At 43.5% G+C, this 23,600-nt stretch overlaps 1 protein-coding gene across 2 annotated transcripts in view; it reads left to right on the top strand.

Moving 5' to 3' along the window:
• pappa2 (pappalysin 2) overlaps positions 1–23,600 on the top strand; it is a 525,171-nt gene that overhangs the window by 145,580 nt on the left and 355,991 nt on the right. For both annotated transcript variants that reach the window (XM_059647765.1, XM_059647766.1), the window contains exons 6-9: positions 116–237; positions 3,529–4,024; positions 10,977–11,105; positions 13,377–13,468. In XM_059647765.1, coding sequence (XP_059503748.1) covers positions 116–237; positions 3,529–4,024; positions 10,977–11,105; positions 13,377–13,468 — 839 coding nt within the window. The remainder of the gene's footprint in view (positions 1–115; positions 238–3,528; positions 4,025–10,976; positions 11,106–13,376; positions 13,469–23,600) is intronic.

Here is a 23,600-nt window from a genome sequence, read left to right on the forward strand (position 1 = left end):
AGTCATCTTCTGGCATGCTTTTCCTGTTCAGCGCCATCCTGATTTTGCATTCTTGCAGTTTAAGAGGACCTTGTTGTGAAACTCCCTAACATTTATTTGCCTTTCACATCCATAGAGAGATGGGAAAGCTGTGTGGAGACTGTGATGAGGACGGGAGATTTTACCAGTATGCAAGCTCTGCTTCTTCACCTCGTATCTGTGATTCATCGGGCTACTGGACTCCAGAAGAGGCAGTGGGTAAGAGACAATGTGTTATACTTGCCTTTATTGGTCAATGCTTTGAAGATAGGAGTTGGGAGGTCATGTTGCAACTATACAGGACATTGGTTAGGCCATTTTTGGAACTGTTCAATTCTGGTCTTGCTGCTACAGGAAAGATGTTGTGAAACTTGAAAGGTGCAGAAAAGATTTACAAGGAACTTGCCAGGGTTAGAGGGTTTGAGCTGTGGGGAGAGGCTGATTAGGCAGAGGCTGATGGGGATCGTTATAGAGGTTCATAAAGTAATGAGGAACACGGATTGGGTCAATAATCAAGGCTTTTCTGCCAAGGTAGGTGGAGTCCAAAACTAAAGGACATAGGTTTAAGGAGAGAGGGGAAAGATTTAAAGGGATCTAAGGGGCAGTGTTTTCATGCAGAAGGTGGTGTGTGTATGGAATGAGCTGCCTGAGGAAGTGTTGAAGGCTGGTATATTTACAACAGGAAGGGTTTAGAGGGACATGGGACAAATGCTGGCAAATAGGTCGGCATTGATGAGTTGGGTTAAAGGATCTGTTTCTATGCTGTACATCTGTATGTTTCTCATGAAAACACCATTTCCCTTTCAACTAAGTTCCTGGTTTTTGTTTCCCAGAGATTTTTGAGAAACTATGATTACAATCTATAAATACAAGTCTGTTTTTACTTTTAATTGCCTCTGATCAAGGCACTGAATGAATGGAGTGGTTAGTTTTTTTCTTAGGCTTTTATGTTCTTCTTTCTCGTTCAGAGACAACTACATTGTTCTGATGTTTAAGGAAGTGAAAGTCTCAACTCGTGTTTCTTGGCAAGGGGCATATAACTCCCTTAGAAGGGCTTGGAGGGCACTAATTTGCTACAACTGAGAAACAAAACTCTTAATTTTTTTACAGATAAAGGAAACATTGTTGTTAAAGCAGGTCTGAACTGAGTTCAATGTCAACACATCAGTAAGAAGGCATATGAAACATGAGCCTGTTAATTTGTGCTACCTAGTCATGTAATATGATAACTGGCATGCTAGGTATACTGCACCAGGCCTTCACCTGTTCTGTGTTACGAGTGGAAGGTACAGTTGTCATTGCATGTTATCTGGAACTTGGATAACAGAAAAGCGAGGATAAGCCCCATAAGGTTCAGGTGCTGGAGCATGTGATGGGATGGGAGGTGAAGACCTAGTGGTATTATCACTGAACTGTTCATGTGGATACTCAGGTAATGTTCTGTGGACACAGGTTCAAATTCCACCATGGCAGATGGTGCAGTTTCAATTCAATAAAAATCTGGAATAAAGAATAATGATGACCATGAATCCATTGTCAGGAAAAACAAATCTGGTTCTCTAATTGGCCTTTGAGGAAGGAAACTGCCATTTTTACCTGGTCGGACCTACATGTTACTCCAGACCCACAGCAATGCGGTTGACACATAACTGCCCTCTGGGCAATTAGGGATGGGCAATAAATGCTGGCATAGCCAGCGACACCCTCATTCCATGGGTGACTACAAGAAGTGTCCCTGCAGCTGTCTGTTTGATAAGTGCAACCTTCAACACTCTACTCTCCCTAAAGTCTGCTGATTTAGTCCTAGCTCGTACCATCCATCATCTCTGCGCTCATTCTGAGCAAGCAACTAACACAAGTAACAACAGTGTTTATGTAACACCTCGGGAATGCCAAAATGGTGGTTCACAAGCATTAACAGAAATACATAATTTGGAGGCACACAAGGAGATATTACATCAATGATCAAAAGAAGTAGGTTTTTAGGAAAACCTGAAGAGGGGAGAGGAGATGTATGTAGGTTTAGATAGGCAATTCCAGGACTTAAAGCCTAGGCAACTAAAAACTGGCCCCCCCACTTAAAATTGGGGATGCTCAGAGGGCTGGGGTTAATTGAGCACAGATATTGCAGAGACATGTGAAGCTAAAAGAGATGACAGTGATAGAGAGAGAACAGGCCATCTGTAGATTTGAAAACAAGTATGAGAATTTCAGAATTCAGATTGAGCCCAGAGATGATGGATGGTGCGAGCTAGGACTCAATTAGCAGAACTTAGAGAGAATAGAGTGTTGAAGGTTGTTTGGGAGGCTAGTCTCGAGGTGCAAAAGAAAATGGTATGGATGAGAGTTCGAGCGGCCAATGTGCAGAGGCATGAATAACTGAATGGTGCATGGATTAGACAAGGGGAAGAAAAATGTCCCTCCGATGTTTAACAGGACATGAAGATTTCTGGAGTAGCTTGATGACCTTTTTCCAGTCAGATAAAAACAATAGGTACGGAGCACAGTGTTTGATCAACAGGATATTAGGAATATGCAGCACAATTTGCCAACTGAGATCCTTCAAACAGGAGAGTTCTGCTGGAGGTTTGGGCAAAGGTCAGGAATGTTGAACTTTGTGTTCTGCAAACCTGCACTTGTCCTTACCTCAGAAGAGAGAGGTCAGCGGAACAGGAAAGGAAAGCTCGGGAAGCACCAAAAGTGAAATAAAAAAATGACACTAACAGCAGTTGCAAAGCCCAGGGTGAGGGAATTTGTCTTTTGCAGTGTTATTAGTGAGGAGTGTATTTTTTTATCATCCAATGAGAGGTCTGATGCTTATTATTCTTCTCTGGCACTGACGAAACTGATCAATTTATTCACTTTAGAGATTACTGTTTGCAAGTTTAACCAGGACAGAAACCCCTCCCCTACCCTGGCACACCCAACCCCCTCCACCCCAAAACAGACTTCCTCCTCCACCTGGCATAGTTTTTTTCCCTACCCTGGCATAGATGCCAGCCCCCACCCCGTTTGTCCCCACCTGCAACCTGACACAGACACCTCCCCATCTCTGACTCTCCCGATGACCCACCCTGACACAGACATCTCCCACACTCTGATTCTCCCTATCCTCACCCTAACACAGACACCTCTCTGACTTTCCCCATCCCAGACATTTCCCACACTCTGATTCTCCCTATCCCCCACCCTGACACAGTGCCATTCTCACCTTACTGTGAGCCCCTGTAGGGATGGATCTGTTTAGATTGTCCCATCATTGTCAGTTGGTGCAGGCCTGGCCTCCCCAGTGCCTTGGGCCAATAACATTCAGTAAAAATGGTAGATTATTACTGTTGACAGGACTCTTGCAATATGTGAGTGGGCTGCTGCTCTCACCTTGTCCACAGGTTCAGAAAAATGCTTCCCTGCATTTTAAACACTCTGTGATGGCCTGAGGATGGGGAAGGTGCTCTGTGAATGCAGGTTTGTGCATGTGCCTGGTCTAAGCCATCGTTTTGTGTATGGCAGGGTCTCCTGACGTGGACGAGCCATGTGAGCCCAGCCTGCGGGCCTGGAGCCCAGAACTGCACCTCTACCACATGAACATGACGGTGCCTTGCCCCTTGCCAGACGGTTGCTTGCTGGAGCTGCTGTTTCCCCAGCCCGTTGTGGCGGACTCACTCTTGGTGTGGGTGACCTATCTGTCTGCGAGGGCGGGCAAGACCATCACTAACGTGAAGATCCTGACTGTTGATGGTGAGGAAATTCACCTCGGTGGGCCATACCACACCTTCTGTGACATCCCCCTCACGGTTAAAATCAATGTCAAGAAGAGAGTGGCAGGGGTGAAGATCTACACCTTTGACGAGAAGATGGAGCTGGATGCCGTGCTGTTGACCTCCAGGGTCCAGGATCCCCTGTGCACCAAGTGCAAGTCTCTGAAATACAAGGTTGTGAGGGAACCTCCGTTTCACATGGGGCGGACAGTGACTGTCACTCAGGCAGAGAGAACCTTCACTGACTGGTGAGTACTTGCCAATAGACCGGCAGCTTTTTAAGGGTGCTTTCTGACCCTGTATAAAACCCATTTACTCCCCAGCTCTTGTTCTTAGCCTAGAACCCTTTTATTCTCCAGCTGTCCTGAGCCTGTATAAAACCCATTTTCTCCCCAGCTTTGAGATAACACAGTGTGAAGCTGGATGAACACAGCAGGCCAAGCAGCATCAGAGGAGCAGGAACGCTTGATGTTTCGGTTCGGGACCCTTCTTCAGAAATGGTGGAGGGGGAATGGGATTCTGAAATAAATAGGGAGATGGGGGAGGCAGATAGAAGATGGATAAAGGAGAAGATCGGGTGAGAGGAGACAGACAGGTCAAAGAGGCAGGGTTAGAGCCAGTGAAAGTGAATGTAGGTGGGGAATTAGGGAGGGATAGGTCAATCCAGGGAGGACGGACAGGTCAGTGGGGTGGGATGAGGTTAGTGTGTAGGAGATGGGGTTGGGGCTTGAGGTGTTGTTCCTGGCCTAGAACCCATTTATTCTCCAGCTGCACTGAGCACATGATTCTAGTTCATGAACCTGAGCTGCAGGTCACAAAAACAAATTGAAACTCTTTCTGTGCAAGAGAAAAATCCCAATTTTGGAGAACTGCAGGAGAGTTCCTCCTGGATGTCTGAAGCCTATATACCTCAGCCCACACCCAGTAAAACAAATATTCTGATCAGTATTGTTTGCTGCCTGTATCCTGCATAACAGCGTTCAAAGGGAATGCTACTCAAAAAGTGTTTTCTTGGCTTGAAAGTACCAGGAATCATCTGAATGTTGAGAATGGGGTGATAGGAAAGATCATTCTTGTTTTTTGTTTAATTTCCGTGAAACTCTATGCTCTGCTTTGCAAACAATCAGAAGGCGAGAGACCAACAAGCTGTGGTTCCAAATGTAGGCCTCGGTAGCCACAGAACGATGAGAGGGAAAGAAGAAATGATGTGGTATTTATTTATGAAGGCAATCTGGCGGCTCTCTCTTGCGGGGAGTAGTGTCGCAGCGGCCGCCGTCCTGAATTTGAGAGCAGGATTGTGCTCAGTGCAATGCCCCACGTAGCCAAATATCTTAAAAAGGTCCGCAGTACAAGCTCAAAGTGAAAAGTGCTGACAAGATGGAGAATGGGATGCAGGCTGTTTGAATGAAATACATTGGAAATTTTTAAAAATAAATTCGTGCGAAGTGAGTGGCCATTTGTAGACATTCAGTAAGAGTAAGGATGTGATGTTAACCCATAGAAAAACAAGCAGATATAATCAGCCTCGGTGTGGTTGGATATCCAGCTGCTTTAGCTCAGTTTGGCAGTGTCCTGACATTGTGGTCTCTGGCAGTAAGCTTACGGCTGACACTATAATGTGAACATACAATCCAGAATGACTTTGCAGTGTGCTGCGAGACTGAGCAAGCTTTAAATGGTGTAGCACCTTACTTAGTGAGATTTAAAACAGATTTCAATGTCGCAGGATGTAATAAGGATCCCAAGCCACCTTTTGAGATTTAAGGGGTTAATCTGCTGTCCTTTATCAGATTGGCACCAAGTTCCAGTGGGATTGTTCCACTTACAGGCGTGTGAATCTTTGGATTTCTCTGCCCCGTTGGGTTGTAGATCCCCCTCCATTACTAAATAAGGTGAAGGTTGCCATCGTCCGGTTCTTTAGTCTTGCTGGAAATTCTTAAGGTTTGGGGGAGCAGCCTTGAAAATGGAGTTGAAACCCAAGGGACAGTGCGGACTGGGCAGCAGGTCAGTATCACTGTGGAACAGGCTGGGAAGAGTGTGTAGTGAGTCGGTATCACTGTGGAACAGACCGGGAGGAGTGTGCAGTGGGTCAATATGATTGTGTAGCAGACTGTGAGGAGTCTGCATTGAAGCAGTATTATTGTGGAGCAGACCTGGACATGTGTGCATCAGTGAGAATTGCTGTGAAGCAAAGTGAGCACAAGAGAGGAGGAGCCTGTGCTTCTGAAACAACTCGAAAGACAGTGGGAAAGGCAGCTTCATAAAGAGTATGTGAGAATGGGTACCACAGTTTCGTAAAGAACATGTGAGAGTGGGGATAACAGCTTCACAAAAAGCGTTTGAGAATGGAGACCATAGCTGCATATAGACCATGTGAGAGTTGGGACGGCAGCTTTATAAAACACTTAATATCCACATTAAGGAATTGAATGGAATAGAGATGGCTGGGTAGGTGATGTGTTGTAGCATTAGTATGTGGGAACTAGTGTACACTGGTGCGATCCAGGTGACTATTTCTGCAGGAAGTCTTGGCTGTTAGAGGACCTTCAGCTCAGAACTGATGAGTTGGAATCCGAACCGGAGACACCGAGACACGTGAGGGAAAGTCAGTGGAACCTGGATTATGTTTCACTCTCACTCCCTAGATTAATAACATCAAATTTGGTCCAAGGTCAGTGACAGGAGAGTGTGACTGTGATTGAGATCCAGAATTTACACTCACCCCTCCCTCCCCCAACTTTCCCGACTCCAGTCTGGGACGTACTCCGTTCCACTCCATTGCCACTGAAGGCCTTTATGTGGGGTGGGTGGGGGCCTGTGGCTGCTCCTATTCAAAGGCATGGCTGTCTGATTGAGTGACCCCACACCAGGACAGGGGGCTCACAGACAGTCGCCCTCCTGCCCTTACCTCTGATCCTCTGCTCTCTGCCATCCTCATTCACCTCCATTACCGTTACTCCATGGGTCTGTGCTTCAGCCTTGGGTGGCTGTGATAGCAGTAGTAGCCACCAACTGTCTGGTGGTTTTAATTGAAACTGTGAGCGACTGCAGAATTCCGAGATGCGGGGGTCGGGGTACCCTAAGTGCATGAATCGCAAAAAATATAGCCTGTAGGTATAAGGAGATATTAAGAAGGCTAAAGAACATCAGTGTGATGTGTTTGAAAAGTAGTTTAATACTCTTGGAATCAGTTTATAGCCCGAAGCGTAAATCTTTGACTTGCCAATAAAACCTGCCAGTTACATACAACTGACAGGTTTCTCTGTCACCCCCCCTCCTGTCATCACTCTTTTGTAGACCTGGATCCATTAGCAATCCTAGGGGTTGGAGTGGAAGCCTGACCACCAGGATCCATTTCCTCCTTGAATGTCTTGTTGAGCAATGCTGGTCTCAGCTTTTCTTGGGAAAGGGGCCGGAGCACGAAGGAAGATATTTACAGTGATCAGCAAGAGAAGCAAGGGAAGTATGGCAAAGACCTTCTCACATAGTGAATAGTTGGGGTCTGGAAAGCACTGCCTGGAAACCTGATGGAGGGCACATTCAATAGCAACATACAAGAGGGTACTGGAGGATTATTTGGTGAAAAATAACATGCAGAAATACGTGGAAAATGCAAGAGATTGGTGTGAGCTGATAATGCTCATTTACTGAGCTGGCAAAGAGCCAATGGGTTGAATTGTCTCTTCCCGCATTATAACATTTCTGTGATTCTGTTGCATCTATGGTACTAGGTGAGGTTGGCTGCTACCCAGTGAAGTGTCCGTTTGTGGTGAGCCTTCCCAAAAGCGGGGCTTCTAACCCAGGGCTGAGCCCCTACCACTCGTAACAAACACCAACCACTTACCCAGCAAGGGTGGCTTCCAGTTTCAGGGGCATCAGGGCTGTCGGGAGGGGGGTGTCAGAATCATGTTGGGTCAGGGTGTGGGGTGGTCAGCATTATAGTTACCTCAGAGTTCGACAGGATTTTTAATTTTCTAACTTTCCTGGGGTAACTAATAGCCTGCCAGAAGTGTAATCTCTGAATTCCCTAACTTTAATGAATTGTTTTGGTTACTGGCACAAAGAATTCCCATCAAAGCTTTCAATTTCTTGCGGAGTTTGCTGCATCTGGGAACCTGTGTGATCCTAGCATATAACTGCAGTTTGCACTGCTACACCGACTATCTGGCCATCAGAATATCTGGGTCATTGTCATCAGAATCTGGTGCAGAGCATTCATTGTACTCTTTCTGAGTCAGTGCGGCTATTGGCATCGTCGTGGAAATCGCACTGTGGGTTAGGTATGGCACTTTCGGTTTCAGAATCATTCCTCCATTACAAATCATCTTTATCCCCAGCCAATGGATGGGGGTGCTGTGCATTTTTGAACAATCTGATGAAAAGTTGTGAAGAGACAAAATCCCAAGATTGGATAGTGGAACAAACAACTCATTAAGAATGTAACCATCCCGGCATTTTCCAAAGAGTCATTCTGAAGCACTCTTCTCAAGATCAGCCCCCTGTTTCGTTCCGTGTTTTCTAACACACGTGGTTTTTGGTATCTCCTTCAGGGTATTCTCCTTCCATTCCTACAGCAGCTTTTCGTTAAATCTGAATTGCCTCACTCCAGCAGTGTGTGTAAGACGGGGGATAAAACAGTCCTTCAGTTGGTTGATGAGTTAGAAACTATTATGACTTTTATCCTGAATCTAGTCTCATTTTCCACCTTTTTGGTTTCGGTCTGCTCTGTGTGGATGTGTTTTAAACTCCCATACCTTTTCTTGGATTCTCGGCTTTTATTGCCTTTTTTTCGACTCGCTGACTTAAATGTAAGGAAAGCAAATATTTTGACATGACAGTGGATCATACCCCTGAATTATTTTTGATATGTTAAGCTTTAAAATACAAAATGCCTTTTTAAAAGGACGTACATACGAGCCAAGAGATGGCTGAGAATATAAATGCAGTAGCAGCCTGGGACAACCATGCACACAACACAGAAGTCCGAGAGGAACCACAGATTGTTTCTTAAAGGTTGCTAAGGAAACTTCAGACAACATTGTTTCATAGAGGAAAAGATCATTCAAGAAAACTGGTCTGCAATGTCCTTGAGAAATAATGCAAGACTGATTATCCATCTTCGTAGAAAACTACGTCCTGTGGATTATGTTCCACGTTGCTGACATGATATGAGATGAAAGAATGGCAGTTCTGGATGAGGAACATGTTTGGGGTTTTACCCTTACAGGAATATGGAAGAAAAGGAATTAAAAACTAACTACAGGAATATGGAAGAAAGGGAATTAAAAACTAACTGCATCCCCATGATCTTTCAGTTAAATGTCTTGCACAGATTAAATTTGAATTACCAGGGTTATATATCTGTTCAGATTTCAAAACCTTCTGTCTACTGGCGGTTCACAGTTTACCTGTAGGAGCACCTCATGTTTTGCAATAATTTTGTAAGGCATTGCAGATTGAACCATACTCAGCCAACTATGCTGGCATACATGTGTTCAAGCTTGGGGTTTGAGTCCCTCTGTGCTAACGTGTGCTGTGAAGTTCCACTAGACACCTCAGCTGTGCAGGTAAACGCTGAAAACAAGTCAAAATATAAAGACCCCGCTGAAGGAAACTGGAAAAACCCTTTTCAGCTAGCTGCTGAAGCAAGAATCTCTGATCAACTACTCAACTGCCAAAATCAGTGCTATTGGAATCACCCATCTTTTAAAGAAAAATTCCATAATCTATTTGGATAATCCCAAAATTGATTTGTATAATCTGTTGTTTTGATGTTTACTGTTTACACTTGATGCTCTTACTAATCTGTGTCTGCTGCATGTTTTTTAAGCATTTTCTCGTATTTTAATAAACCCTCTTTCTTTAACTCAAGAAATCCCGGTTAGATTATTTTCTTTTAAAACATAAATGCATTCGGGCTAGAGAACAAGCTCCAGAGGGAAAACATTTTTTTAAAAATTAAACTTGTTAGTTACCAAATGAGGGAAGGATTGAGTAAAGGACAGGGGCCAGTACCATCCTCCACATCCAGAGCAAGGTCCCTCAAAGCTGTGCCGTGCAACAGAAATGTAATTGACAGAGATCGTTGCCCAGGAGCTTGCAGGAAAAGGTTAATCTTTTCACCAAATGTAATCCAAACCATGGCCTTTGGTGCTTAAAAATGGAGAAGTGATGTATATCAGGCCGTCTCATGTATTGCAATTTGTATGGATGTCTGACACACTTAGTAACATCTGAGAGTGTGGGATATAGAATCGGCAGAGTTTTACGGAAATGTATTCTTTTCACTCTTTATACATTCATCACTGTGTCTCCACATACAAGTGGAGAGGGAGCACAAAAGCATTGTGCTTTCTTCTTATGCTCCAGCTGTGAGGTGTTAAGTCTGGAGGGTGTTAACAAGCTCCGAACTTTATTAAAGCACATTTTTCAACACTCACAACACTCACTTGTGTGTCTCACAACTTGGGAATCCCAGGGAGTTTAAAGATGTAGATGACCCATGTGAATGGACAGATACATGGCAACCAATTTCTGGAGTCTGTCAAACAAATATTACAAACCTGATGAGAAAACATGCTGACATAAGGTTTGTATCAAACGTTAGTGAGCTGAGCTGCTACCATTAAATGGCTGGCATGTGAGCCACTTGTTGGGCTTCAGCCTTGACAGTGAGTGAATCATCTTGGGGCTTGAAGCTTTTTTGCAACTTAAGCAACTGACAGATTCATATTAGCTTTATTTTTGTTCTCCTGTCCCCCCCCCCCCCCCCTCCCCGATGCTTTGTTTCCCTGTTGATAATTAATTCTGGAGAACATGTTGAACGAGTCTCTTTCTCATTCGCTCCTGTGACTGGTGACATAGTCCTTCTCCCTCATTTCTATAGAACATAAAAACCTTAGAGATCCACCTCACTTGGTGGCTGATGATCCTTACTGTTCCCAGAATACCTAGCTTTGGCAATGTTTACCTCTTGGGCCTCCCTCATCAGGGTACTGCCTAACCTTTCCAGAATTTGTTAGAAAGTTTGAATGTATATTTGTCAGATTTTAAGCAGTTTATTTGAATTTTGTGCTTCTGATCTTCCTATCCAGGTGTTTTCACTGTTATGTCATGCATTTTTCTCCCTTGTGAAAACTGGGTTGGTGGCCGGGTTGGGGTGGGATTTGTTACTAACATTTGTCAATGATGTCCTTTCAGGGAGGTTGTCCCAGGCAGAGTTTACAGCTACCAAGTGAAGGTAGTGGCCACATCCACGTCGAGTGATCTCACCCCACCTCTATTCTACTTACACGGCAGTCCCTTTTGTGGGGATGAACGAGTGGAAAAGTAAGGAAAAATAAATCCAACACTTAATCTGAATTAAAAACCATATGCTGATAACCTCCTCATTCCTTATTTTTTTGTTTCAAATGCCAGTTTGTGAAGTGTTTTCCATCTGGGTACTTGGAAAGCCTGGGTTTAACCAGTCCATTAGGTTATGGTGCACCGCACAGTGAGGGAGGGGTAGAACGTTTGTCACCGGCAGCTGACAGCTGGGGAGGTGATGCCCTCATGGTATGATTACTTGTTAATCCAGAGACCCAGGTAATGTTCTGGGACCTCAGTTCAAATCCCACCAACAACTGATGGAATTTAAATCCAATAAACATCTGGATTTAAGAGTCCAGTAATGACCGTGAATCTATTGCCAATCATCAGGAAAAAACCCATCTGGTTCACAAAGGTTCTTTAGAGAAGACAACTGCCATCCTTACCTGATCTGACCTATATGTGACTCCAGACTCACAGCAATGTGATTGACTCTGAACTGTCCTCTGGGCAGTTTGGGGTGGGCTGTAGATGCTGCTTTAGCCAGCACTGCTCTCATTCCATGAATGAATAATTCAAAAACTAAAGGGTCACTTTCAGTTTCTGGCCATGGGGTGAAACTTCGGTGAGTCTCAGGTTCTTTCTTTCCCATGTTGAAGACCCTACCTTAGGGCTGTGTTAGGGCTGAGGGATCCAACCCTTGACGATTCAATTGACTCTGACCTACTCCCATTCCAGACATTCAGGACAAAATCCAGAATTCCCTGAGAGCCCTTGAAAAGTTTCAATCAATGTTGAGTTTGAATGTGAGAAAAGTAACACTGGAAAGGGCATGAATTTGGTTCATGTGACAATTAGAAGATCCTCTAGTGTCTGTTGAAATGAGTTCCACCATGTACTGCAGAGTGGTCTCTGCATGGCTGGGTTATTGCTGTGTGATTGCTGTTCCTAGCTGAGCTAACTGATCTCACGAGCTGGCAATGAAGCTGGCCCTGGTGTCTGAACGGGGCCCCTCTAGAACTCTAGAGCTTACCAGGTTTTCGAGACTTTCCTGACAGTGGAGGATCCTTGGTGGTAGCCAGGCCACTCCAACTTCTTACCTCATCGACAGTCGTATTCTGGTAAGTTCATTCATTCATGAACACACTGGAAAGCCTAAAGGCACTGACATAGCTTTTCACTGTATTTTATTGAGTGAGTATAACAGATGTAAGAAGGCACAGTGTCATGGTGACAGAATGGACAGGGTGTCAATGTAACAGGGTGGGCAGGGTACCAAATGGAGGATTAAAATTCCTGGGCAATTCCTCATGTAGCCAATGTGGTGTGACACCTCAGAGGTCACAGTTACATTTCTTCAGAGTTATGCCCAGTCTCTCTGTGTTCAATGGACGATCTGGACTGAGATGTCCATTCAACAGATGAAAGCGTATTCTCTGTGAATTTATGGCAGATAAATACAGCAGCCAGTGACAAGCACCCAAAGCTGGAGAACGTATTTCTGGTGATGTTTTGAACGAGGGGAATAAATGTGAGGCGGAAGAGTGCGCTTTCAAATTGCCATGGGATCCTGTATACTTAAAAGAGAAAAGATTTAAGATCTCAATGTGTTCAGGTCTCGAGTTGGGCTTAGACACAGGGCCTTCTGACTAAAAGTGACACTCGGAGTTTTCTCCTCACAACACTTGATATTGTTGACATGTTGGAACGCTGCCCAACAAGCACCGACGTCTTTACTTCATCCCGAGCAAGCAGCTTTTCTTCATGTATGGCCCTGATTGTGATGAGGCTTCACTTCAATAGGGAGGGATCATAGGCCTGTTCTGTCCCTTTCCTGTAGGAGTTAGTAAATAATGGGCAGCCACAGGGACAGAGATCGGTGGAAGCATCTTCTCCCTGAGCACTGCCCTCAGTTGAGCAAATTGGTGGAATGCAGTTAAATTGGGTACAACAGTCAATGACATAGGAGGCTGTGATAAGTCACCGCAGAAGGAAACACAAAGATTGCACAGTCAGCATGATGGTATTGGAGAGAAATCATGGAGTAATTACAGCACTCGAAGGTAGTGAATCAGCCCATGATACTCAAATTGTACTATATATGTATGAGTACAAGCTGTATGGTGATAATAATGGGTTGGTACTTTTTTTGTGTGAATGTGACTGCCAAGCAGCTTCAGTACAGCTCCATGTTAGGAAAGCCTGTACAGGTGAGCTTCCTATCACCTTCATGTGCAGAGTATGCTGAGGATTTTCTATATATTTCATGTTTGTTATTTTCTCTCCTAGCAATCTTGGAGAAGAGTGTGATGACGGTAATTTATTAGATGGCGATGGCTGCTCAAGGCGGTGTCAGATAGAGGAACATTTTAACTGTTTGGGTGAGTTCTCACTAAATAATGCTGTCCATACCCAGGTAGCTCAGTACATAGAGCATCAGACTTTGAAGCCCTTTATCACGGCTACTGTATCTGGTGGTTTGTATGGTGTACATAAACAGTGGTCATATATGTGGTTTTGTGTATCATATGCACTCTACTCCTATATCTGGTTATGTGTAATGTACACACACTACCTCAATATCTTGTTTTGTAATGTATGTAAACTGATCAGAAAGAAGACAGAAATAGGCCGTTCAACCCATCGAGGCTGCTTTGCCATTCAGTAAGATTATGGATACTCCTCAACTCCATCTTCCTGACTTGTCCCCAAACCATTGATTCTCTTGCTGATTAAAAATCTTGATTGTATTAGCCTTGAATATACTTAATGATCCAGGCTCTACAGCCTTTGTGCTAAGGAATTCCATCTCTTCACTTTCCTCTGAAAAGAACAAATTCCTCCTCATCTTCGTCCTAACTGGGTGACTGCGTTGCTCTGAGATTATGGTTTCTGACCCTAGGCTCTGCTACAATGGGAAATAATCTTTCCAAATCTACCCTGCCACATTCATGAAGGCTCTTCTACCTTTCCATAAGGCTGGCTGTCATTCTTCTGCATTCCACTGAATACAGAGCTAACCTGCTCAACTTCTCCTCAGAAGATAGGCCGGGTATCTCTGGAACAAAGCCAGAAATAGTAGGAGAACCACAGCAGGTCAGGCAGCGTCTGTGGAAAGAAAGCAGACTCAATGTTTCGGGTTCTTCAGAACATTCTCTGGACTGCTTCCAAAACTAATATATCTTTCCTTAGATAAGGTGACCAGAACTGTTCACAGTATTCCAGCTGTGTTCTAACTAATGCCTTGGACAGTTTTTGGAAGACCTCTGCATTTTTATACTCCGTTACTTTTGAATTGAAGGCTAACATTCCATTTGCCTTGCCTATTACCTGTGAACTTGTATGCTGTCTGTAAATTTTTATAATTTATGCATGAGGACTCCTAAATCTTTCTGTGATGCAGCTTTCTGCAGTATTGTTCTATATAAATAATATTCACTGCCCCCAAATCTGGTTATGTGTAATATAAAACCCTGGGCCCAGGACTTCCCATTAATTGAGTTCAGAGCGTTCAATATTCTTTCAAGATCTAGGTTAGATTGCATTGATCATCTCTGTGCCAGTCATATGGAGTTATAAGTATTTCTTCACATCCTTCCCAGTCCTAATCTCTATTTGCCATATTCTAGAATTAGCATAATTGACAACTTTAAACATTTTGTTCCCCACACAAGCTAAAATTAGAAGCAGTAACTCCATGGGGAAAGCCGTATCCAGTTCATCTGTGTGTCAGACTTGGCTTCTTGCTGGCATACTTGCCTCTGAATCGTAAGGTTTCAGGTCTTCAGCAGAAAGCTTAAAGCTGACATATCCAGGGTATTATTGAAGGAGTGCTGCATTATGTAAGTGCCATCTTACAGATGAGATATTAAACTGAGGCCCCATCTGGGTGCTTGGGTAGATGATGAAGATCCCATGGGCTACGTTGATGAGAACAGGGGTATTATCCCTGATGGCCTGGTCAGTGTTTATCTTGCAGTCAATGTGACAAAATAGCAGGTGATTTGATCATTTTCTCATTGCTGTTTGTGGGAACATATTGGCTTCTATATTTTTGACTTTATTTCTTACTTTAGTTTGGATTGCTTTGGCTTAGTTGGTGGTCTTGAACAGCATTTCACTTCACCTTCAGTTAGACAACACGCCTTTACCCAGATCTGAGGAAAGGTCACTGGACCCGAAACGTTAACTCTGAATTTTTTCTCGCTCGATGCTGCCAGACCTGCTGAGCTTTTCTAGGAACTTCTGTCTTTGTACACATTTACCCTGACTAGTTGCTGTGTATTAACTAGCTGTCTATCTGGGTTGCAACATCTCTTCTTGTACCATATGTCTGAACTTGTTGAACAAACTTTTGTGAGACATCTTATGGTTGACTTCTGATAACTCTTACAACTTCAGCTACAACCTTCTATCTCTCGGATCAACGCCTCGTATTAGCCAGATACAACTTAACTTTCTCAAATCCTATCTGTTTGATTGTAGTCAACAATTTAATGTTAGGATTTGGATAGGCAGATGGTGAAGGTTGGAAAAATGAGAAATGATTCTTTGTACATATATTTCATATCATCCAACTTCAACAAGCCCTTGTTCATGATTCAATTTTTATGCAATTAGCAGGTTCTCACTTTCAATGTCTTTTGTTTCAAATTGATACAATATATTTAATATAGAAATAATAAATAATAAAACATAATACTGTAAACATAATTTAGTATTAACTTTAGTATTAAAGAAACTGGCACTGGAGCATGGCAACTCCTTGTGAGCTGTCTACAGTAGACCTTATTCTTACATCATCTTGAAATTGTGCCGCTCTTTTAAAACTCTATTTGAATTAATAAATCTATCATGCTTTCCACCCCTGTCATTGGAATTTTGCCTTCATCTCTGAGGTTTCTAGCTTCTCTCTAATCATTCCTCATCCCACAAGATGGCACCAACGGAGTGTCTGGGCTTCTGTGTTTGGGCTTTTCCTCTTGGTCTGCATTTTTCTTTATCTTGTTCCCTCTTGTCCTTCTTCTTTCTCAAAATTACCTGATAAAGAGGGCTGTTCGGTAGGAAGGCAGCAGTGGCGTCTTCAGACGTGGCATGATTGCTGAGCCGGCCGGCCTGTGAAGCCTGGAGTGAGACGCTTGCTTTTGCATGGAGTGGGCCCCTGGTGGTGACATGCTGAGGGCTGGTGTAGCCCAGAGCAGGACTCTGGCGGCAACACAGTGTGGGCTGGGAAACCTGGAGTGGGACTGTAGCAGCAGAGAGGGAAAGGTTGGACTCTGTTTGAAAAACAGAGTTGCTGGAAAAGCTCAGCAGGCCTGGCAGCATCTGTGAAGGAAAAAACAGAGTTAATGTTTTGGGTCAGTTCTGAAGAAGGGCCACCAGACCTGAAATGTTAACTCTGTTTTTTTCCCTTCACAGATGCTGCCAGACCTGCTGAGCTTTTCCAGCAACTTTGTTTTTGTTCCTGATTTACAGCAGCCGCAGTTCTTTCAGCTTTTATTTAGTATTGGACTCTCTTTAGCTGCCTGTTTACATTTCTATTTTGTTCTAAGTTAATGCAAACTGTGCCTTTGCACAGCGATGGTATTCACAGTATTTTATATTGAATACACATGACAATAAACGTTACAATCCAATTCTTATTGTATATTGTTGTGTTACTTATTACATGTATTGCTCCTTTTCCAGGCTCCTTATGTTGGGAAAATTTCCCACTGCCAAACATTTTGCAAACCTTTCTGTCGCTTTATTGGGGCACAACTTTCTTTTTATCTCACTGAATTTTGATGTCCAGTGCAGTTCCCTTTGTCTTCCACTCTTAAATTCCCTTTACTGTTCTTGTATTTAACCTAACTATGGGCCACTATTTCTCAGTTGTTAGAACTTATCCGTTACCCAAAACTAAATCTTTGTTTTCCAAAAAATGTACTCAACTAAGAAGCAGCCCTGGATGCAACCCAAAGCTGGATTACTTCGGAAAAGTAATTCTGAGTTGTCTACAGATCACAACCTGTCTCCCATCCCCATTTTCCTTGTTCATTTCAAGACAAAAAAATTATACTATTTCCCATTCTTTTCCTTAATTATATCCATGTGGATTCCATCTCGATATAAAAACCCCTAGGACATTCATGTGTTCTAACAGTGTGATAGAATCATTTATTTAATATGATCTGATCCTACTAGCATTCCTGCAAATGTAAGGATGAGGGATATCAAGTCTCCATTTCATCTAACCTTAGGCCACATCTCTGCTATACCTGGTAGATTATATCCTCCTGTACGTATTCATGTTTCTAACAAGTCAACTTGGCTTGGAACACTTGTTTCCCTCATCATGTGGATGCAACATGAGTCTCTTGCCCCTTGTCCCTTCTGAGCTAGTGTATATTGCTATTCAGTGTCTCTGCGCAGCATGGATAAAGGCCCTTCAGCCTATCATATCTGCACTAATCAACAAGTATTGACCTTTTCTAGTTCCATTTTCCTGCAAAGGAATGCTATGATATTTCAAGTGCTCAGCTAGATAATTCTTAAATGTCTTGAAGGCACCTGCCTCTGTTGCCCTTTTAGACGGTGATCCCTGCTGCCTTCTGGGTGAAAATAAATTCCTCAAATCCCCTCTAAACTCCTGCTCCTTACGTTAAAACTATGCCTCCTGCTTATTGGCCTCTCTTCTAAGGCGAAAAAGTTCTCCTTATTTCCTCAATCTACACTCATAAGAATTTTGTAAATGTCAATCGAGTACCCCCTCAGTCGTCTTTGCTCTAAGGAAAACGACTCCATCCTATCTAGGCTGTCTTCATTGCTCCAGCCTCTCATGCAATCACATCCTTCTTATAACATTGTGAGCAGAACTGAACAATTTAGTGCATTGATACTATTTGACTCAAGCATGATAATGAGCTCCACAAGTGGAAACACGCGGGGAAGTTTATCAATCTCCCCTCTGAATGGTTGGTGAGGGAAGGGTCATGTATTGAAATATAGATGTCAAAACCTACTGCCTTCTAGCCGCCACCCTGGTTAAGACAATGACAGGAGACCCATAGGAGTTTCTTCCTGTCACTCAAAGTCACCCTTTAAGGTTGTGCTACACTAGCATGTCTTCAAGGGTATGGCTGTTCTGGACTGTGATTGGTTGATAGCTTTTGGTGAGTGGAACCTCTAAACCACGCCCCCTCCCCCCAAACTCTTGCCAACCCCTACTGTTCTTAATCCTAACAAAGCCCACTGCTGTCTTGTCAAATCCCTTAGGAATGCTTAATACGATCGATCTTCCATTACAGACAGGATGTGCATCTCTCATCAGCTGTCCAGTTGCTGCCATTATAAAGCACCCACTCTGACTTTCTGATGAAGGGTCTAGGCCCGAAACGTCAGCGATCTCTGATGAAGGGTCTAGGCCCGAAACGTCAGCTTTTGTGCTCCTGAGATGCTGCTGGGCCTCCTGTGTTCATCCAGCCTCACATTTTATTGTCTTGGATTCTCCAGCATCTGCAGTTCCCATTATCACTCTGACTTTCTGCATTCTTCTAAGCACCTCTGTTAGTCACACCTCAGCCTAATGTGAATAGAGACTCAATTAGATGTAACATCTAAGTCCTGGTATCATCTGTAAAACCTCATTTTTAAACATTGTCCTTGTTTTCGAATTATTTCCATCATATTTCTTTAATTGTTCATGCATATAGGTGCCACTTACTAAGGCAGCATTTATTGCCCATCTCTAATTGTCCAAGGGCTGTTAAGAGTCAGCCACATTGCTGTGGATATGGAATCACATGTCAGCCAGACCAGCTAAGGACAGCAGATTTCCCCTCTTTGGTACACAGTTGTCATTAGACTGTTTTTTAATTCCAGATTTTTACTATATTCAGATTTCACTATCTGCCATGGCGAGATTCAAACCTGTGTCCTCAGCGCATTAGCCTGAGGTTTTGGTTTATTAGTCCAGTGACATGCCACCACCTCACCTGTCATGACTGGTTAGTTAACTATGACTGGGTAATTGTTTTATGTTTTCTTTTTAAACTTGAAAACGTCTTTTGAGTTTATCTGCTGAAGGTCGTTAATGGAGACAAGCCAACTTTCATTCATTTTTACCCATTATTATAAATTAACAGCATTGTGACAAGGCATTCAGCCCCAACTTGTCTAAGGTGATATTTATGCTCCACACAAACTTCCTCCTTTCCTCCCTCATCTAACCATATTGCCATAACACCACCTCTTATCTCCCCAGTAGATCATGACTCCAACATAGAACACCAGGTTTTCATTCCCAGGACTGTCACTGACTTGACCTCTTCTGGAGATCTCCCTTCCACAGCTTCCCATCTCATAGTCCACCAATGTCACACACCTTGCTTCTATTTCTTTCCCAAAATCCACAACCAGGACCACCCTGGCAGATCTATCATCTCTGCCTGTTCATGTGCCACTGAACATGCTTCTTCCTATCTTGTTCCTGTTACTCTAAGCCCTTGTTTTGTCTTTTTTCACTTACATTTGTGATTCTTCTGACACTTTACGTAGGTTCCACAATTTCCAGTTTTCAGGTCTGAGCTGCCCTCTCCGGTCATTCTGCACATCCATTATCCATCAGGATGTCTGAAGACTGTTCACTTCTTCTTTTAAAAGAGGCCTACCTGGTCACTAACAACCTCTAGCTTCCTTTACCTGGCTGAGCTCGTTCTCATTTTGAACAATGTCTCCTTTAACTCCTCTCACTTTCTCCAAGTCCAAAGTTGTGGGCAGTGATACACACATGGATCCCAAGTATACCTGTCTCTTTGTTGAGTGTGTGGAGCATTCCTTGCGCCTGTGCGACTTGGGCCCCCATCCACAACTCTTTCTGTGGTACATCGATGATATCATTAGTGCTTTTTCCTTTCTCTTGAATTGGAGAAGCTCATCACTTTGGTCCCAATTTCTGTCCTTCTCTCACCTTCATCTGGTCCATCATTGCCTCTTGGCTATTCTTCCTTGGCTTTATTGTTGCTATTTCTGGGACAGGTTGCTTACCAAAATCCATTACAAACCCCTCGCCTCCTGCAGTTATCTGGACTACACCTCCTCACATTTTCTCTCCTGGAAGAATTGCATTGTATTGTCCCAGTTTCTCTGTCTCTGTCCCATCTGTTCTGATGATGTCACCTTCCATCAGGGAGCCTCTGACATGACCTCTATTTTTCTCCATCAAGGATCCCTTCACCATAGTTGAACATAGAACAGTACGGCACGGTACAGGCCTTCCGCCCATGATCTTGTGCCGACCTATTATCATCAATATTCTCCTACTAAGATCAATAGTTGAAAGGGTCCTCAACCATATCTGAGCCATTTCCAACACTTCTGCCCTTACCCCTTCCCCTCCCTTTCAGAACAACAGTAGGGTTCATTCCCCTTGTCCTCACTTTCCATGCCACCAACCCCTGCATTCAAAGGATCATCTTCTGTCATTTTCACTACCTCCAGCAAGATGCCACCACTGAACACATCTTTGACTCCCCTCTGCTGTCAACATTCACAGGGCCATCCCTACATGACAATCTGATCCAATCCTCAATCACTCCTAACACTTCCTCACTCTTCCATGACTCCTTCCCATGCAGTTATAGAAGGTGTAACACTTGCCCATTGACGACCTTCTTTGTCACTGTCAAAACCTCATATACACTTTAATCCAGTCTACTGCATTCTCTGCTGGCAATGCAGTTTGTCTTACTTTGGTAAGACTAACACACAGACTCGGTGATCGCTTTGTGGAACACATCTGTCTGACTGTAAGAATGACTCCAACCTTGTGGTTTCTTGTTATTTTGTCATTACAATAAACCACCATCTTCCCGTGCTAACATTACTCTCCTGGGCCTGTGACAGTGATTCACCGAAGCTGAACGCAAATTCAAGGAACAAAACCTCTTGTTCGAACTTGGACACCTTTACAGCCTCTAGCATCAACATGGGATCCCACAATTTCAGACCGGGTGACCTCTGTACTCCCATTGCTCATGCATTCTCACATGCTCCTCTGGCCATTTCTTGTTTGTCTTGTATTGAGTTTGCTGTTTGCAATGCCAGCTCATTTTCTCCTTTTCACAGCTAACTTTTACACCTATTTGATATCTCTTTCCCTCCTTTACCATCTTTAGCACTACCTTTGTCTTTTGCAGTGACCACCATCACAATGTGTTCATTTGTCCTTCCTCCCCCCTATCATCAGTATGAACAAAAACACAACTTTCCAGCTTCTTTTTCAGTTCTGAAAATCATATCAAACTTCTAACATTAACGCTGTTTCTCTCCACAGATGCTGTCAAACCTGCTGAATTTCTCCAGCACTTTGTTTTCAATTCAGATTTCCAGCATCTGCAGTGTTTTGCTTTTGTCACTACAACCCATTACATTCTCCTCGTTGTACTTGTCTGACCTCTTCTTCCACAAAAATATCAAAGTTTGCAGATGCCATTTGAAATGAAAAGAAAATGATGGAAATGCTCAATAGGCCAAGACAGCTTCCGGGGAGAAAGAGAAACCAGAGTCAGTGTTTCAGGTTGGTGGCCTTTTATTAGAACGAGAAAATGTTAAAGATGCAACATTTGTACAGTGAGAACAGAACAGGGTATGAATGGAGGGAAGGAAGGTACATAAGGGAAATCCCCTGAGTTAGAGTACAGGCTAGGACTAACATGTTCATTCATGGGATGAGGGCATTGTTGGCTGGGCCAGCATTTATTGCCTATCCCTAATTCACCCAGAGGGCTGTTAAATGTCAACTATATTGCTGTGGGTCTGGAGCTACATGTAGGCCTGACTAGGTAAGAGCCTAAGTGAACCAGGTAGGATGTCCCCCCCCCCCCCCATAATTAGCACATAGTCATTATTAGACTCTTAACCTTTAATTGAATTCAAATCCACCATCTACAGCACTTGAACTCAGGTACTCTGAAACATATCTGGGTCTCCCGATTAACAGTACAGCAATAATACCACTCAGCCATCACCTCCCCCTTATGCTTATACCAAAAGGAATACTGGTGTAAAACATGAAGGGTTAGTAGTGGGACATGTGTAGAACCAAAAGGTGTACCAGCAGATTCATTCCTAGTTTTGAGTAATTCCATCTTATTCTGCATTTCATTCCTGGCTTGTGTCAGCTGGAATTGTCCTGCTTGCTCAAAGTATTAACTACAATTCTAAATTTTGACCATTGGCACCTGTGTGCAGCTTGTGATCTGTTTGAATAGTGCTGTTCCTGATTACCAGCATTAAGTCTAGTGGAATCGTTTGACAGGGCTAATGCTTCTCAGTGGAGGATGGTGTCTGGCATGCTGCCCCGTTTGTACTCACATGTCTCATATTAGGAGAGGTGATATGTCAGTTGGATCAGAATGTATTCAGGCTTTTATACTTTGTCCACCAATGGCATATGTTTCTTCACTTTGTCTTTAGTCGTGGTGTCATGTGAAATATTGGTGGGCTGGGTCTAGTATGTCGTTTGAATAAACACCAGTCAGTTCGGTACTGTTAACTAGAACTGATTTAATTAGTTCCACGTTCTTCTGCTTTGAATTCATTGTCATTACGGATACCAGTTTTTCTCATGGTAAGGCCTTCTGAAAAACTAGTGAGGTTTTCTAATATTTTTTTAAAAAAGCAAAGGACTGCTCTTAATCCAAACCATTCTCACACTGTTGTTTTCATTCAGTCCACATGGGAAGATGGGACTGGGTCAGTGGAGCAATCTAACCTCCGTAACTGGTACAATCCGCCAGATGACCATTTACCCAAAACATCAGATATGTTTTATAGAAAGGGCATTCACACATCGGAGGCTGTGACCCATTAATAGGTGATTGAGAAGGAGCCTGCAGGAGAATAGGTAACACTGAGCGCTGACACTTCATTTTTTACTGGTATTCGCTCTCACGCACCACTGAAACACAACCTTTGAACGGCTGTGTTTCTTGCAGCAGTCCTTCACACTGTGAATTGTTTTTGCCTTAAAGTAAACCCACCTCTGGGCAGTTGCAAGAAAATACATTTGGTTTATCTTCTCTAGAGACTGGAAATGTTCATTAAGCCACAGTAACATTCTGTTCTTCCTAAGTATCAAAGGAGACAGTGTGGAAGCAGGCTGTTCAACCCATCAAGTCAATGCCAACTCTCCAAAGAGCATCCCACCCAAACCCTCCCCTTCACCCTGCGAAACCTATGGCCCGATCACCTAACCTGCACATCTTTGGACTATGAGAGAAAACTAGAGCACCCAGAGGAAACCCACACAGACATGGGGAGAGCATGTAAACTCAAATGCAGACAGTCACCTGAGGATGGAATTGAACCCAGGTCCCGTAACTGGTACAATCTGCCAGATGACCATTTACCCAAAACATCAAGTGTGAGGCAGCAGTGCTAACCATTGTTCCACCCTCTGCTGTTGATGAATGCCTTGTACCAAATTTGACGAATGTTCTCAATTACTCTTCAAACCCTCATATGCCATTT

This window comes from Stegostoma tigrinum, chromosome 8 (genome assembly GCF_030684315.1).
Source record: "Stegostoma tigrinum isolate sSteTig4 chromosome 8, sSteTig4.hap1, whole genome shotgun sequence".
In the NCBI taxonomy this organism is placed as follows: domain Eukaryota; kingdom Metazoa; phylum Chordata; class Chondrichthyes; order Orectolobiformes; family Stegostomatidae; genus Stegostoma; species Stegostoma tigrinum.